This window comes from Felis catus, chromosome B3 (genome assembly GCF_018350175.1).
Source record: "Felis catus isolate Fca126 chromosome B3, F.catus_Fca126_mat1.0, whole genome shotgun sequence".
Lineage (NCBI taxonomy): Eukaryota > Metazoa > Chordata > Mammalia > Carnivora > Felidae > Felis > Felis catus.
This window is the reverse complement of record NC_058373.1, coordinates 134797051-134813809: the sequence shown is the minus strand read 5'-3', so window position 1 is coordinate 134813809 and position 16759 is coordinate 134797051. Positions and strand designations below refer to the sequence as shown.

Here is a 16759-nt window from a genome sequence, read left to right as displayed (position 1 = left end):
ACAAAAGTGAAGAGAAGCGGGCTGATCCTTAAAGAATTTAAAATTAGGGTGTAAAGTCAGGTGACGCTACAAGGCAGCTAAGAAAAGCTTCTTCCGTTTCCAAGGGTGCAGCCACACCTCTGGCAAGAAAGCCTGCTCCTCCGTCCCCTCTACATAAAAGTTCATCAGGCCCCAAACGTTCCCTCTGTCCCTAGGTTAGTTTTTACCTCCCTTCTGACCCCTCCAGGCACTCCAAAGACCTCTCCGGAGGGGCCCAGGGCAGCGGCTGGGAGAGGCGGGGAGGGAGGGGCCGAGCGCGCAGGCCCGCGCGCTCAGGTACCGGCCGGGCGGCCCCGCCCCGCCCCTCGGCGCGCACCTCCCGAGGGGCGGGGCGGACTTGGAGGGACCGGGGGCGGGGTCTCGGGGCGCGGCCGCACGAGGTGACCCGGGGCCCGGCTCCCGCGGGAGGCCACGGCGGAGCGCCCGCTGGCTGCAGGAGGTAACCGGCCTCGGCCGCGCGGCGCCGTCTCAGCGCGGCGTGGAGCGGGGGGCGCCCGGGAGCGGCGCGTGGAGACCCCGCGCGGGGCGGCCGGGCGGCACGTCTCGGGCGGGGAGGGGGCCTTGCGCTCAGGTGCGCCGTGGGGCCGCTCCCGGGCGCTCAGCGTGGCGCGGGCCTCAAGCGGCCGCTGTCGGGGGCCTCCGGGGGTGGGGGGCGCGGTGTGAAGGCGGCCCCTGCCCCAGCCGCCCGGGGCTTGCGGATGTGTACGGTTTTTCGTCTCCTTTCACTCTTTAGAAACGTCGCCTTGCTTGGGGGCTGGGGGTGGGGGGGGGCGGTTTCCCGAGTCTCTCAGTGACACCTGCTCTCCGGAGCCCTCGGGGAGGTCTGAGGTCCCCGGACAGCCGAGCTCACCCTGGGGGGGGGGGGGGGGGGGGGGGGGGGGGGGGGGGGGGGCTCAGTGACTCAGGGGTGGGGGGCGAGGCCAGGCCCCTGCCCTGCCGGGGTCCGCTCACTGGGACGCCCGGACGGGAGGGACTGGGCCGCCCGGACGGGAGGGAAGGGACCCCGGCCCGCACCCTGCACCCCGCTCTCTGCCCGGTACAGGTGGCCTCTGGGCAAAGAGGGAAGCGAACTTCCTTTGCCTGGAGAGTCCGGTAAGAACACATTAGCGGAGTGTCTTTAATCTGTGACGTTTCTGAAACTTGTAGAAGCAGAGAAGGGGTATTAAAATGTCACTTCCCTATGGTTTTTGCAAAACAGGAATTATACACCCAGCTTGATTTTAGATTTGGCTTCTATCTCTTACAGTTTTTCTTCTTCTTCTTCTTCTTCTTCTTCTTCTTCTTCTTCTTCTTCTTCTTCTTCTTCTTCTTCTTCGCTGTGGTTTCCTTTAAATAAAGGAAAGTAGGATGGCTGATTTGTGGGGTATATTGCACACAGGTAGGCGTCCAGGGATAGGCAAGATAGTTGCCAAGCCAAAAACACCGATTCCTTTAGAATACTCAAAAATACAGCATGTAAAAGGATTGCGTTGGTTTTTAGAATACTATTGATTTTCTCACTCCAGGTAGGCATGTAGTAGAATTTTGTCTTCTGATTAATACTGCAAAAAGTAGCCTGGAAATTACGAAGAGTCAACAACAACACCGTCTATTTACTAATTTGATGTTTTGGTATGTAACTTCATTGTGGTGAAAAACTGCTTCTTCTGGAAGGACATGTTAATATTGCTTGACTTGAGAGCTGGGATTGGAGGAGATTTGCCTTTTATCTCTTGTGTTTTGTAGTTTTTGTTACTATGAGTTACCTTCGTAACTGGAGGAAAGTCTTTATAGAAATTTGTGTTTCTTTAAACCCGTCAAGAAAAATATTTCAAAAGTATCTCTTGTATTTTATTGGCTCCACTTGAATTATAATTGTATTCACGCATAAAGCTAACAGACTGAGAGATTAATTCAGGCTGAGAGAAAAGCAGTGAGATTCTTGGAGACCATCTGGCAGACCTGTCTAGTATTGGGATTTTCTGAAGTCAGGATAAGAGTTGTAAATGTTGGGAGCATCATGGATTTGTGTAGTTAGTCCCGTGAGAGTGGAAGAAATCTTCCAGTAAGAACAAGAAAAGAAGACCAAGCATGGGAAACCAACATTGAAGTGCTGTATAGAGACAGCCACGGAGAGTGAGGAGGAGAATTCAGGAAAGAAGGAGGAAAATCTAGCAGATAATGGTGCTTAGAAGCCGGGAGAGGAAAGAGTTTTAATCAGGAGGGAAATCTATCTCAGTCAAATGAGTCAGAAGGATCTGGAAGATAGGCGCTGATTAAATGTCTCTCGGCTTTGGTAGTTAGGATAGGAGGAGGTCATTGACCTCAGCAAACACAATATAAGTAAAATGATAACAATAGAAGCCAAATATGAATGAATTTGAGGAGTAAATAGAGAATGAAGAAATAAAGATAAGGAGTGTAGAGTCCTTATTTTGAGAGACAAAGATTAGAAGAAGTTACAGGGTGGTAGAGGGGAGTTTATGGTCCGTTCGGAAAGAATATAAGGACAGTCGAATACCTTTATGTTAAAGTGCATCTCACAGCATTGTTCCCCTCTCGTGGTTAAGTAGCAGAAGCTGAGAGCAAGTAGCTGAGCAGACTGAATAGAACTATTGTGAGAAAGATTTTCATCGTCCCTCATTCAAATGATCGCGATCTTAGTGGTATTTTGGTCTCTTGGGGTCTGGTGTTATCTGTGTTAAAGTCACACTTTCACAAACTGTGTTGGATTGTATTTCACCTGAGTTCCAGGACTGTGAGACTCCCAGCTTGCATTCAAGTCATGTGATTCCTCTTATATATTTCAGTGATTCTTCTAAATCTCTTATGTGGAAATCAGACGTCTTTACTAAATCGGAATTCATGAGGCATGCACCAAGGGCTTTGCTTCAGTTATTACCATGCATTCAAGGGAAAATGCCCTTAACGTGAAAATTTCTTTACAATGAGTGTCACTTCAGTCATCATTGAAGTTTAATTTTTTTCGTTGCCGTCCAGACAAGTAGTTTTATGTATATTTACCTGGGGAATATGCAAATACTCGCTACAATGGAAAAGGCCAATAACCAAATGTTGCAAAGGATATGGAGCACCTGGAACGCTCATTCTCTGCTGATGGAAGTGTAAATTGGTAAAGCATTTTGGAAAACCTGTCAGTGTCAAGTAAAGTGTGACATATGCATAAAGTGTGTTCAAACCTGACAAAATCCTAGAAAATGCAAAGTAGCCTAAAGTAACAGACAACAGAGGATGGGTGCAAAGGAAAAGGACTGGAAAGGGGTGTGAGGAAACTTTTGGGAATGGTGAGTGTGTTCACTTTCTTTTTTTGTTGTTGTTTATTTATTTTGAGAGAGAGAATGGAGATGGGGGTGGGGGGAGGGGCAGAAAGAGAGACTCCCAAGCAGGCCCCGCACAGGGCTCGATCTCATGAACAGTGAGATCATGACCTGAGCCGAAATCAAGAGTTGGGCGCTTAACCGACTGAGCCACCCAGGCACCCCTTCATTTTCTTGGTTGTGAAGATGCTTTCACCAGTGTATACATATGTTTGACTCATGTAATTATACATTTTAAATATGTATAGGGATACCTGGGTGGCTCAGTCGGTTGAGCTTCCGACTTCGGCTCAGGTCATGATCTCACTGTCTGTGAGTTTGAGCCCCGCGTCGGGCTCTGTGCTGACAGCTCAGAGCCTGGAGCCTGTTTCGGATTCTGTGTCTCCCTCTCTCTCTGCCCCTCCCCCTCTCGTGCTCTGTCTCTCTCTGTCAAAAGTAAATAAACATAATAAAAAAACCTTTTTAAATGTGTATAATTTACTGTAAGTACCGCAATAAAGCTGTAAACAAATAAATAAAAATAGTGGAAGATGGGGTGCCTGGGTGGCTCAGTCGGTTAAGCATCCAACTTCGGCTCAGATCATGATCTCGCGGTTTGTGGTTGGAGCCCCACATCCGGCTCTGTGCTGACATCTCGGAGCCTGGAGCCTGCTTCAGATTCTGTCTGTCTCTCTCTTTCTGCCCCTCCCCTGCTTGTGCTCTGTGTCTCTTTCAAAAATAAATAAACATTAAAAAAATTTTTTTTAAATAGTGGAAAAAGATATGCTAAATATATTTTTCTTTTAAAAACTGTAGTTATCTCAGGGTGATGGGATTATTGATAATTTTTATTTTCTTCATATAGTTTTCTGTAATTTTCATGTTTTCAACCACAGCCATGCATTTACTTAATTTTTAAATGAGAAATTATATGTACAAAATAGTACTTTTCACACAGCTATAGATTTAGAGAATACAAATAAAATAAATGCCCCTGTACTCATATCATGCTTTAGAAATAATACTTATTGGGGCACCTGGCTGGCTCAGTCAGTTGGGTGTCTGACTCTGGCTCAGGTCATGATCTCACAGTCCTTGAGTTCGAGCCCCACGTCGGGCTCTGTGCTGACAGCTCAGAGCCTGGACCCTGCTTTGGATTCTCTGTCTCCCTCTCTCTCTGCCCCTTCCCCACTCACACTCTGTCTCTGTCTCTGTCTCTCAAAAATAAACATGAAAAAAAAATTTAAAGGAAACAATACTTATGAATATTTTCAAAGCCCTGACTGTGCCTCTCTCTTTCCATGCTGCTACTTTTTTTTGGTATATTATATTTATGAGATTCATTGATGTTGCTATGTTACAGTTCATTTACTTTTTATTGCTCTATATCATTCCATTGTATGACTTTACTGCTGTTTATCCGCTTTCCTGTTAATGGATATTTAGGGACATTTTCCATTTTCTTTTTTTTTTTTTTTTTAATTTAATTTTCACTCTTTGCCACTAAGAGCTGTTTTGTTATGGCCATTCTAACGCATGTCTCTTTGCCCAGAAGTAGAGTTGTGGATCTTCAGTTTTGCTAGAACATACTGAATTTTTCTTTTTCTTGAGAGAGAATGTCAGCGTGAGTGAGGGAGGGGCAGAGAGAGAGAGGGAGAGAGAGAGGGACTCCCAAGCAGGCTCTACTCTGGCAGTGTGGTCTATCTGCACTGCCAGACCCGGGGATCTGTCTCACAAATGGTGAGTTCATGACCTGAGCTGAAACCAAGAGTCAGACGTTTAACCGACTGAGCCACCCAGGTGCCCCCATACTGAATTGTTTTGCAAAGTGGTTATACCAGTTTTTACTTCCACAGGCAGTGTGTTCAATGTTCACTTTGTTCCCTTCCTCAACATTTGAGACGTTTGTACAACAACATTTGTAATGATCTGAATTGTTTCTTTTCGACAATCTGGTAGGTGAGAAATGGTCCTCCATTGAAGGTTGAATTTACATTTCCTTAATTACTGATGATGTCAGATGTTCCACAATTCTGTTATGTCGGTTTATGTCTTTTGCCTATTTTTTTGACTTAAAAAAATCTCCTTCTAGAAGTTGTATTTATTTATGGTACTGAGTCTTATTGGTTATGCATGTGGGAAATATCTTCTCCCCAGCAAGTGGCTTGTCTTTTACTTTATATGGTTTTTGATAGATGTATTCTATAGTTTAGAGTACTTGAGTGTTTCAGACTTTGTCTTTATGGTGTATGATTTTGGCATCTTTTTGTTTTTAAGCTTCGGCTTTTTTTTTTTTTTAATGTTTATTTGTTTATTTTGAGAGAGAGAAAGTGTGTGTGCGCCTGTGAGTGGGAGAGGGGCAGAGAGACAGTGAGCGAGCGAGCGAGAGAGAATATCCCAGGCAGGCTCTACACTCAGTGCAAAGCCCCAAGCAGGGCTCAATCTCACGACTTTGAGATCATGACCTGAGCCGAAATCCAGAGTCAGACACTTAACCAACTGAGTCACCCAGGTGCCCCTTGGCATCTTGCTTAACACATTTTTCTCTTCCTTGAGGTTAGAAAGATGTAGTCTTATATTTTCTTCTGAAAGCTTTAAAATAGTGTTGCCTTTTGTATTTACGTCTTTAATCCATATGTGATTGATTTTTGTGTCATGTGAAGTGGGGGTCCAGTTTCATTTATTTTCCAGACGGGTAATCAGTTTTTCCTAGCATCATTTATTGAACATTCTGGTTTTCCTCCTACGGATCTATACGCATCATATGCCAAGTTTCCATATATGTGTGCATACGTTTTTGGACTAATCTTTCTTTGGTCTCTTTGTGTATTCTTGCTGCAATCATATTTACTTTAATTGTGTAAAGAGCCTTGATACCTAAGAGCAGGAGTCACCTACTTACAATTCTTTTAAAACTAGACTCCCCCTCAAATTAATTTTTTTTCTAAAGTAAACTTTCATTGGAATATATTTTAAATCTTAAATATCTACTGTAATCAGCTGAAGTCACAAGGAATACTGAAGCTACTTTAATGTAGACTATATCAGGCTTTTTGTTTTTGCAGATCCTGTCCTAACTCATTAGAGTTCATTCTAACTTGTAAATAGAGAATTTTCATTTTGGGAATATAGTTAAGATTTGGAAAAACTTTCACACTGAAAATAGCTAAGAATGCTGTGGTGCAATTTTTAAAAAAGGTACTTACGAATTAATATGCCAAAATCAAAGAGAAAGCTGAAAATCAGAGACTAAAGGAGCCCTTAATTCTTACTTGCTCTGAGTGCATTTGCTAAACTGGGGAGACTTGATTAGATTTGATTAAGAATTCGGTGGATTTGCAGGACAGGAGGCCTAGTTAGAAGTCAGCCTAGGGCTCGTTCAAGGTAAGCTAACAAGAGACTCTCTGCCTCTAGTTCTGGAAATCCCAAAGTTCTGTGGCCTCAAGGACTAAAACTCACTCTACCTCTTTTAGGGAACCACAAGGGAAGTTGCCTTGATGCCAAGTAAAACAGGAGAAGAAAACGTGTCCTTGGAAAGTTGTAACCATGGACGGTGGTAGAGAGGTGGTTCACATCACCTTGGTGTTCCCCCCAAAATTCCAAGATGTAATTTTTTTAATATCTTATTTTTCTTTAGATACAATTCACATACCACAAAATTCACCCTTTTGAAGTGTACAGTTCAGTGGTTTTTCATATATTCACAAAGTTGTGCAACCGTCATCACTAATTCTAGACCATTTTTTCCCCCGGAAAGAAACCTGTACCCATTAGCAGTCACTTCTCATTTCCCCCTTTTCCCCCAATCTCTGGAAATCACTAATGTGCTTTCTATTTCTATGGATTTGCTTATTCTGGGAATTTCATGTAAATGAAATTATACAATACGTGGCCTTTTGTGTCTTGCCTTTTTCACTTAGCGTGTTTTCAAGGTTTATCTGTTTGGTAACATGAATCTGTACTTGGTTCGTTTTATTTTTTTTTATTATTTATTTATTTATTAAAAAAAATTTTTTTTTAACATTTATTTATTTTTGAGACAGAGAGAGACAGAGCATGAACGGTGGAGGGTCAGAGAGAGGGAGGCACAGAATCTGAAACAGGCTCCAGGCTCTGAGCTGTCAGCACAGAGCCTGACGTGGGGCTTGAACTCACGGACCGCGAGATCATGACTTGAGCCGAAGTCGGCCGCTTAACCGACTGAGCCACCCAGGCACCCCAGTACTCGATTCGTTTTAATGGCTGAATAAGATTCTACCATATTTTGTTTTTGTATTTCTGTTTGTTAGCTGATGGACATTTGGGTTGTATCCGCTTTTTGGCTATTATGAATAATGCTGCCGTGAGCATTTGTGTACAATTTTTGTATGGAAATATAGTTTTCATTCTCATAGCTGTTACCTACGGAGTGGAATTCTTGGGTCATATGGTAATTCCATGAAGGAACTCCCGAACCATTTCCCAAAGCAGCCGCACCAGTTTTTATTCTCACCAATAATCTTTGAGGGTTCCGGTTTCTCTAGATCTTTGTCAACACTTGTTTTTGTCTGTCTTTTTGGTTATAGCCGTCCTCAATGTATGTGGATTGGTATCTCGTGGCTTTGATTTGCATTTCCCATTACTGCTGATGTTAAGCACCTTTTCATGTTGTTTATTGGTCATTTATCTGTCGTATTTCTTTAGAGAGTCTATTCACATCCTTTGCCCATTTTTAAATTGGGTTATATGTCAATGTATGAATTTAAAATAATATGGTAAACAAATGCAGATATTCTCCGTGGCAGTGTATTTTTATCTTTGTCTCTAAAAAGTTCTGTGAATAAAGTTTCAAAGTCACTGAATAATTTGTCAAAGATAACCAAGTGCACAGGAAATAAGACAGCCTGAACAAGAGTCAGCAGAAACAACAGATAATAAGAAGTAAACTTACAAAAGCTTACATATTGGAATTACTACTTATGGATTATTAAAATAACGAGGATGGGCTCAGGGCACCTGGGTGGCTCAATCAGTTAAGCATCCGACTCCTGATTTTTCACTCAGGTCATGATCTCAGTCATGGGATCGAGCCCCGAATCAGGCTTTATGCTGGTAGCACGGAGCCTGCTTGGGATTCTTTCTCTCCCTCTGCCCCTCTCTCTCAAAAAACAAACAAACAAAACTATGATAGGCTATATTTAATGAAGTAAAATACAAGTCCTTCCTTTTTTCCAGCTGCTTTTGAAATTTCCTCTTTATCACTGGCTTTGAGCCATGTTATTGTGATGTGTCTTGGCATAGTTTCCTTCATACTTTCTATGCTTAGTGTTTGTTGAGGGTCTTAGATCTGTGGTTGGTAGTTATCAAATGTGAAAATTTTTAGTATTATTTCTTCAAATATTTTTTCTGCCTCCCCCCATATCCTTCATGGATTTCAATTACACGTTTATTAGGCTGCTGGAAATTATCTCATGGGTCATAGATGTTCTTTTTATTTTGTCTTTGTTCTTTTTTCTCTTTGTTTCATTTTGGGTAGTTTCTCTACCTGTGCCTTTAAGTTCTTTAATCTTTTCTTTTGCAATCTCATCTGCTATTAATCCCATCCAGTGTATCTTCTACCTCAGATACTATAATTTTCATTTTTAGAAGTTGCATCTTTTTTGTATCTATCATGTGACTTCTTAACTTTTTGAACATACAGTGTCAGAAATGTTTTAAAGTCTAACTGTCCATGTATTTCTGTGTGGTTCCAGTTGGTTGATTTTTCTCAGTGTTTTTTTTTTTTTTTTCCTTTTTGCATGTTTGGTCATTTTTTTATTGGATGCCAGATATTGTGAATTTTACCTTGTGTGCTGGATGTTTTTAGATTTTTAGAAGTATTTTTTGCTTTGGGACATACTTGTTTATTTGGGAGAGAGGGGGACAGAGGATCTGAAGCAAGCTCTGTGCTGACAGCAGATGCAGGGCTCGAACTCATGAACCATGAGATCATGACCTGAGCCAAAGTCCTCAGGTGTTTAGCCAGCTGAGCCACCCAGGTACCCCAGGACACAGTTTTTTTTGAAAATGGTTTGATCCTTTTGAGTCTTGCTTTTTAAATTTGTTGGTTGGAAAGCAGACTAGCATTTAGTTAGGGCTATTTATTACCCCACGGAGGCAAGACCCTTCTAAGTATTCTACCCAATGTCCTGTGAATTATGAGGTTATCCCAGTTTGGTTGGTGGGAACAGACATGAGTCCTGACCTTGGCGAGAGATGGTATGGTTTTTGTAATCTTTTCTGGTGGTCTTTGCCCAGTCTTGTGCGATTTGCTTGTGTGCATGCTCTGAGCAGTGCCCTGCTGAATCCTGGGGGGTAGGGGGAGGCTTTGCTGAGGTCTGTGGTTGTCTCTGTGTGTACCTCTCTACTCTCCAGTAGTCTGTCATGCAAACTCTATCTGCCTTCTTTTTCTTTTTAAGTTTTTATTTACTTTTGAGAGAGAGTGAGAGAGAGAGAGAATGAACACATGAACTGGGGAGGGGCAGAGAGAGATGGAAAGAGAGAATCCCAAGCAGGCTCCATGCTATCCACGCAGAGCCCAATGCAGAGCTCGATCTCATGAATCATGAGATCGTGACCTCAGCCGAAAGCAAGAGTCAGAAGCTTAACTGACTGAGCCACCCAGGTGCCCCATCTATCTGCCTTATTCATATTCACATAAAGTTGTTTTCTGCATCCCTCCCCCATAGTCCCCAGTTCATTTTGGATGACTCAAGGCCATCAACTTTGAGGACCTTTGAGAAGCAGTAATGGTTTTTAACCAGTCCTCCCACATTCCTTTCATGATTAATGTAAAGTATTTGCAGGCTGGCTGGGGGTCAGAAATGTGGTTTGATGAGTTCATTAGGAGTTTTTATATGAGGTAGTTATACTTTGTTCCTTTGTCGATCAACTATATATTTGCTGAGTTCCTCCTATGTTCCCAGTATCATATAGGGTGCTGAGTGATAAGTAGAAAGTAAGTATAATATTGTTTCTGAAAAGTTTATATTTTAGAAGGGGAGAGAGAACAAGTATCATAAATGTCAAGAAAATATATATACATATATATATTTTTTAAGTTCACTGGATGTTTAGAAATGAGAGAATTCAGTATGACCTGAGTGGTCAAGGAATATATCCTTTAAACTAGGGCTAGGGGCACCTGGGTGGCTCAGTTGGTTAAGCGTCTGACTTCAGCTCAGGTCATGATCTCCCAGCTTGTGGGTTCGAGCTCCGCATTGGGCTCTGTGCTGACAGCTCAGAGCCTGGATCCTGCTTTGGATTCTCTGTCTCCCCTCCTCTCTCTGCCCCTCCCCCACTCATACTCTGTCCCTTTCTCTCTCCCTCTCTCATAAATAACCGTTAAAATGTTTTTTTTTTTAACTAGGGCTAAAAAAGGGATTTTGAAAATGTATCAATTTTTAAAACAAATCAGTTACAAGATATAATGGAAGAAAAGATGCCTTTGCTGATAGCCAAACAGATCTTAAAGGCATACACTTAACAAGAAAAGTTCTACATTTATATGAGAAAAACTACAAAAACTCTTCAAAATACAAACACAGGGCACCTGGGTGGCTCAGTCAATTAAGCGTCCATCTTCGGCTCAGGTCATGGTCTCACAGTCCGTGAGTTCGAGCCCCGCGTCGGGCTCTGTGCTGACAGCTCAGAGCCTGGAGCCCGTTTCGGATTCTGTGTCTCCCTCTCTCTCTGCCCCTCCCCTGTTCATGCTCTGTCTCTCTCTGTCTCAAAAAAATAAATAAACGTTAAAAAAAAAATTTCAAAATACAAACACAGACTAGAACAAATGTTCTGGGTAGGCATGCACAACATCTTAAGAATGTCAGTTTTTTTTCTAAAATCATTTATAAATATAACAGAATCCCAACAAAAGTACCATTAGATTTTTCCTCCTGGGGCTAGACAGATTGTAAAGTTCATTAGTAAGAACAGACAAGCAAGGAAAGCTGGGAAAACCTTGAAATTAAAGAGCAGTAAGGTTGAGGGGGCCAGCCCTGCTGCATATGAGAGCATATTATTGTAGGCCATTATCATTTTATTTATTTTTTATTAATTTTTTAATGTTTATTTTTGAGAGGGGGGAGGGGCAGAGAGAGAGGAAGACACAGAATCTGAAGCAGGCTCCGGGCTCTGAGCCGTTGGGCACAGAGCCCGACACCGGGCTCAAACTCATGGACCACGAGATCATGAGGTGAGCTGAAGTTGGACATTTAACCACCTGAGCCACCCAGGTGCCCCTGCACTTTAAAATGTGTTACAGGAAAAGACAGTCCAGTTGAAGAGAATAGAAAATATATAAATATCTCAATTATATGTGGAAATTTAGTCTATAATAAAGGCAGCATTCTAAAATCATTGGAGAAAATACAGAATTTTAAATAAATGGTGTTTGTGATACTGGAATAGCCAACTGGGAAAGGTAGGATTGAATCTACTTCTCATACTGTATGTACACTGGGGTGTTAATATAGAAAGTAACACCATACTAAGTATTAGAAAAGACCATGGGTAAAGTCTTTTATGACCTACGTATGAGGAAAAGTTTCCTGTGAGTCCAAATCCAGAAACAAAGAGGGAAAACATAGGTAACCATAACTACGTGTATGTGTATTCACACATTTATGTATGTTTTTATGTGTGTATATATATACACACACATCTCCCCCCCACGCCCCCTCTCCCCCCCCCCCCCCCCCCCCCCCACACAAGGCAGAAAATACCTCAAAAAGACAATGACAGACTGGAAAAATGTTTGCCACTTATATCATGGGCAACGCATTAATCTCTCAACTATATAAAAATCCTCTAAAACTGAGTCAGGAAAGGACCAATAGCTTTATAGAAAGATGGGCAAAAAAGGTAATGAACAGCGAGCTCATAGAAACAAATACAGATTAGCCTTATATGAAAAGGCGCCCAACCTCACGTAAAAGAGATGCTAATTAAAACAACAGAAGATATCATTTCTTTCCTATCAGATTGGCATTTTAACAAATACTTTGTTGGTGTCTGTATTTGGAAGCTGGAGCTAGTGTATTGCATTAAGAATTTGCAGATTATGGCCTGCTGAATGGGGAGGTACGAGCCACCCGCAGGGGTCTGCAGGTAGTTAGTTCCCTCATCATCTGAGCTCCCACTTTGGGGAAATGAAAACCCCCCGGGGTTGTTTTGATCGAAGGCACAGTGTCAGTACACCCACACAAAGGAAGTAAAGTCAGCAGATGTGTTACTTACAGATCCCAGAAACGGAAGTGGGAAGGTAGAGATGAATTAAGATTTGCTGTGAGTTGATCACTCTTTCATCTGGGTGATAGGGATTTTCTTACATCATTTTATCATCTTTTGTATACATTGGAATTTCCTATGAAAAATGTACAGAGTTTCAGTAGGCATAAATGAAGAGAGTGCATTTGGAATAAAGTCCGTGAGCCCAAGGTGGGCAATTGGACATAAAGTTCTTTTTTTTTTTTTTTTTAATTTTTTTTAACGTTTATTTATTTTTGAGACAGAGAGAGACAGAGCATGAAGGGGGGAGGGGCAGAGAGAGAGGGAGACACAGAATCGGAAACAGGCTCCAGGCTCTGAGCCATCAGCCCAGAGCCCGACGTGGGGCTCGAACCCACAGACTGTGAGATCGTGACCTGAGTCGAAGTCGGATGCTTAACCGACTGAGCCACCCAGGCGCCCCTGGACATAAAGTTCTTAATACAAACTTAAGTTCCTGGTAAATTTAAAACAGACTCCCAGGGCGTTTGGCTGGCTCAGTCGATACAGCATAGTACTCTTGATCTTGGGGTTATAAATTCAAGTCCACACTGGGTGTAGATATTACTTAAAAATAAATCTTAAAAAAAATAAGACAGACTCCTTTTATTTCCATCTTATGTTATATGTGACTTAGTTAGCTGATAACTGTGTGTGTGTGTGTGTGTATGTGTGTTTATTTTTATTTTTTTATGGCAATCACCTTTTATTTTTTTCTTTGCTTCTCTTTATTTATTTTTTTTAATATATGAAATTTATTGTCAAATTGGTTTCCATACAACACTCAGTGCTCATCCCAAAATGTGCCCTCCTCAATACCCATCACCCACCCCCATCAACCCTCAGTTTGTTCTCAGTTTTTAAGAGTCTCTTATGCTTTGGCTCTCTCCCCCTCTAACCTCTTTTTTTTTTCCTTCCCCTCCCCCATGGGTTTCTGTTAAGTTTTTCAGGATCCACATAAGAGTGAAACCATATGGTCTCTGTCTTTCTCTGTATGGCTTATTTCACTTAGCATCACACTCTCCGGTTCCATCCACGTTGCTACAAAGGGCCGTATTTCATTCTTTCTCATTGCCACGTAGTACTCCGTTGTGTATATACACCACAATTTCTTTATCCATTCATCAGTTGATGGACATTTAGGCTCTTTCCATAATTTGGCTATTGTTGAGAGTGCTGCTGTAAACATTGGGGTGCAAGTGCCCCTATGCATCAGTACTCCTCTATTCCTTGGGTAAATTCGTAGCAGTGCTACTGCTGGGTCATAGGGTAGGTCTAGTTTTAATTTTTTGAGGAACCTCCACACTTTTCCATTTCTCCACATCCTCTCCAGCACCTATAGTCTCCTGATTTGTTCATTTTGGCCACTCTGACTGGCGTGAGGTGATATCTGAGTGTGGTTTTGATTTGTAATACAGTGTTTAAGATATATTTTTCTGTTGGTGTAATTCTAAATGTTAAACCAACTTATAAAGTATGAAGTTGTATATTGGCTCCATTTATAGGACCTTTGGATTACTAAAAGAATTGATTTGGAGGAAGTGAAAATTTTTCTCAAACTTTTTATGAGTGCCGTATTTTCTTGCAAATTTTGCTTGGGCATTGATTTGGGTATACCTGGCAAAAAAGAAGACTGAGAGTGGAATTTTCCCTTTTTTTCAGGTTTAACATTGAGATTTTTCATCTAGTGATTTTTGAGTATCTCATTTTAATAACTTATAAGAAGCCTAGCTTATACAAAATTATATATAAGATAAAAAATCTATCTTCCTTGAAACATTTTTGCTTTGTATTCCTCATTACATCTTAGAAAGACAGATAATATGATTTATTTAGTGATACCTAACGCATTAAGCCTGATCATGTTAACTTATTTTCTGTTCTGCCAACAGATTGATACTAAAATTGGAAGTTTGTATCAATTGCTGACTGTTAGAAATTGTTTGTAATGGCAACAGAATTTCTAAAGAGCTGCTGTAGAGGATGTTTCTATGGTGAAACAGAAAAGCACAATTGTGAGTTTGGCTTCTTTTTACATCGACAAACATTTATTTAATATCTTTTTTAAATGTGGCATTTTGTAATATAAAGATAAATGAGAAATATTTCCTGACATCATGGGGGAAGCAGACATAAATGTAAGGCACACCAGGTAAGTAATAAGGTACCCTGGGGCATAAGAGACAGAGAGAAATTCAACCTGGCGGACACCCTGGGACATGACCACTGAGAAGATGGCATTTGGCATGGGAGTCTGAAGAGGACTTCAGCAACTGCGTGGGAAGAAGAAAGTCAGAGAAGGTGAAGATTGGACACGAGGATTAGTAGGTGGATGAAACTGCACAGGCAAAGGCAGGGAGAGAAGAGAACTGTTGAGTGTTTTTGGGGACAGTATACTCCAGCAAATGTTTTAATTCGAATAAAGATAGTTCTAGTTGATGACAATGCATTAAAAAACACCTTTCACAAATGAATGACTAACGGAGAAGAGACCCATTATTTCATCAAGACCCCATATTTATGAAAGACTTCTGGAGATTTCCCTTTCTATTTAATGGTCTCTTCATTTTCTTCAGAGTTATGACTGGAACTTTATTTGTCTTTGGCTTTTTCTTGTGTTTCATTGTCTGGAGCATAGCTCCCTAGTATATTTGAATAGGAAGGCTTCTTTTTGCATTAAAACATTTCATAAATTCCTACACAGTAGTAGTTGGACTTTCATCCAGTCAACAGACAATACCGCTCATACATAAAGATGAACTCTGGGTGTCCCTTACCTCCCCAGCCTAAGTCACCAGCTTAGGAAACACATATCATTTGAGACCAAGGACAAAATAGGTCACAGAAGCTAATACAGAGAGAGTTGCTAGTGTATTGGGGTAAAAATACATTTTATTTTGTGATTCAGTAAAGATTTTTGGAGACTTGGGAGACCTTTAGCTTCTTTTCGGAATTGCTTTATATATTTAAGACTGATATTAACCACTAGTACTGACAACAAGAATTGCTTCGTTGGCCGTATTTTTAAATACCTGGCTTTTACTTGAAAGTATTGTGGAATTAACTACAAAATAAACTTATTTTCCATCTGTGAACTCTTTTGTGGGAATGAGTTTCTTTAAAAACTGCTTTTACCATTATGATAAGTTAATATACTTTGGCAATGGTATGCTAAATTTGCAAATATTGCCTGGACAGAATTAATGTAGATTCCAGAAGTGCTTGATAGGACCTAGAAGTGGTAGTTTTTCTCTCAGCAGTTTCTTCTAGAAGATTAAGTAAGTACCAAAGCATGGTAACTTTAGATTATTATATATAACTCTACATTAATATTTGTGATTTTTCTTTTTCTTTTCTTTTTTTCTTCTTTTATATGTAGTTTCCACAGAAAGAGACTTTAAAGCAGCAGTCTCAGAATGTCAGAATACCACTGTCTGTGTACCTCCATTGACTTCTGTCTCCGTAAAGCCTCAGGTTGGCTGTACTGAGGATTATTTACTTTCCAAATTACCGTCTGATGGCAAAGAGGTACCATTTGTGGTGCCCAAGTTTAAGTTATCTTATATTCAGCCCAGGGTACAAGGAACTCCTTCACATCTGGAAGAACTGGAAGGTAAACAATAAAAATGGCAGGATTTAAAAATCAACATGTAGCATTTAAATGCTATTGTTTCTGTTATTTTGTTCTTTCATATGTTTAAAGATATAAAATCCTTTTATATATAAATTTTGTATTTTGTTTCTTATATGTTTTGCTCTTTCTGTAGAGGAACTTAATGTATAATATTTTTGAAAGATCTCATTATGAAATCTGATCACATTCAACACATCTGTGTATAGATGTGTCCTTTTTGAAAGGAATCATGTAATATCTCAGTTATCTTTAACACGTCTGGAAAGAAAATGAGGAATTTGTTTTTATTTGATCAGTAAATATAGAAAGCATTCTTAAATTTTTTTTGTTTGAGGATAGTTATTTTTTTTTTTTATTATTTTTTTCTTAATGTTTTTTTTATTTATTTTTGAGACAGAGAGAGACAGAGCATGAGCAGGGGAGGGGCAGAGAGAGAGGGAGACACAGAATCTGAAACAGGCTCTAGGCTCTGAGCCGACAGCACAGAGCCCGATGCGGGGCTCGA

General features: G+C 41.0%; 1 protein-coding gene across 6 annotated transcripts in view; it reads left to right on the top strand.

Moving 5' to 3' along the window:
- Positions 1–344: 344 nt before the first annotated feature.
- The window catches only part of TC2N (tandem C2 domains, nuclear), a 46885-nt gene continuing 30470 nt past the window's right edge, over positions 345–16759 (top strand). For 2 of the 6 annotated variants that reach the window (XM_045060408.1, XM_045060407.1), the window contains exons 1-3: positions 6809–6941; positions 14513–14635; positions 16000–16233. In XM_045060408.1, coding sequence (XP_044916343.1) covers positions 14569–14635; positions 16000–16233 — 301 coding nt within the window. In that variant the 5' untranslated portion in view covers positions 6809–6941; positions 14513–14568. Of the gene's footprint in view, positions 479–974; positions 3152–5852; positions 6942–14512; positions 14636–15999; positions 16234–16759 lie in introns of those variants that run through there. The other 4 variants (XM_045060406.1, XM_023255963.2, XM_023255964.2 and 1 more) reach the window with 4 other exon arrangements.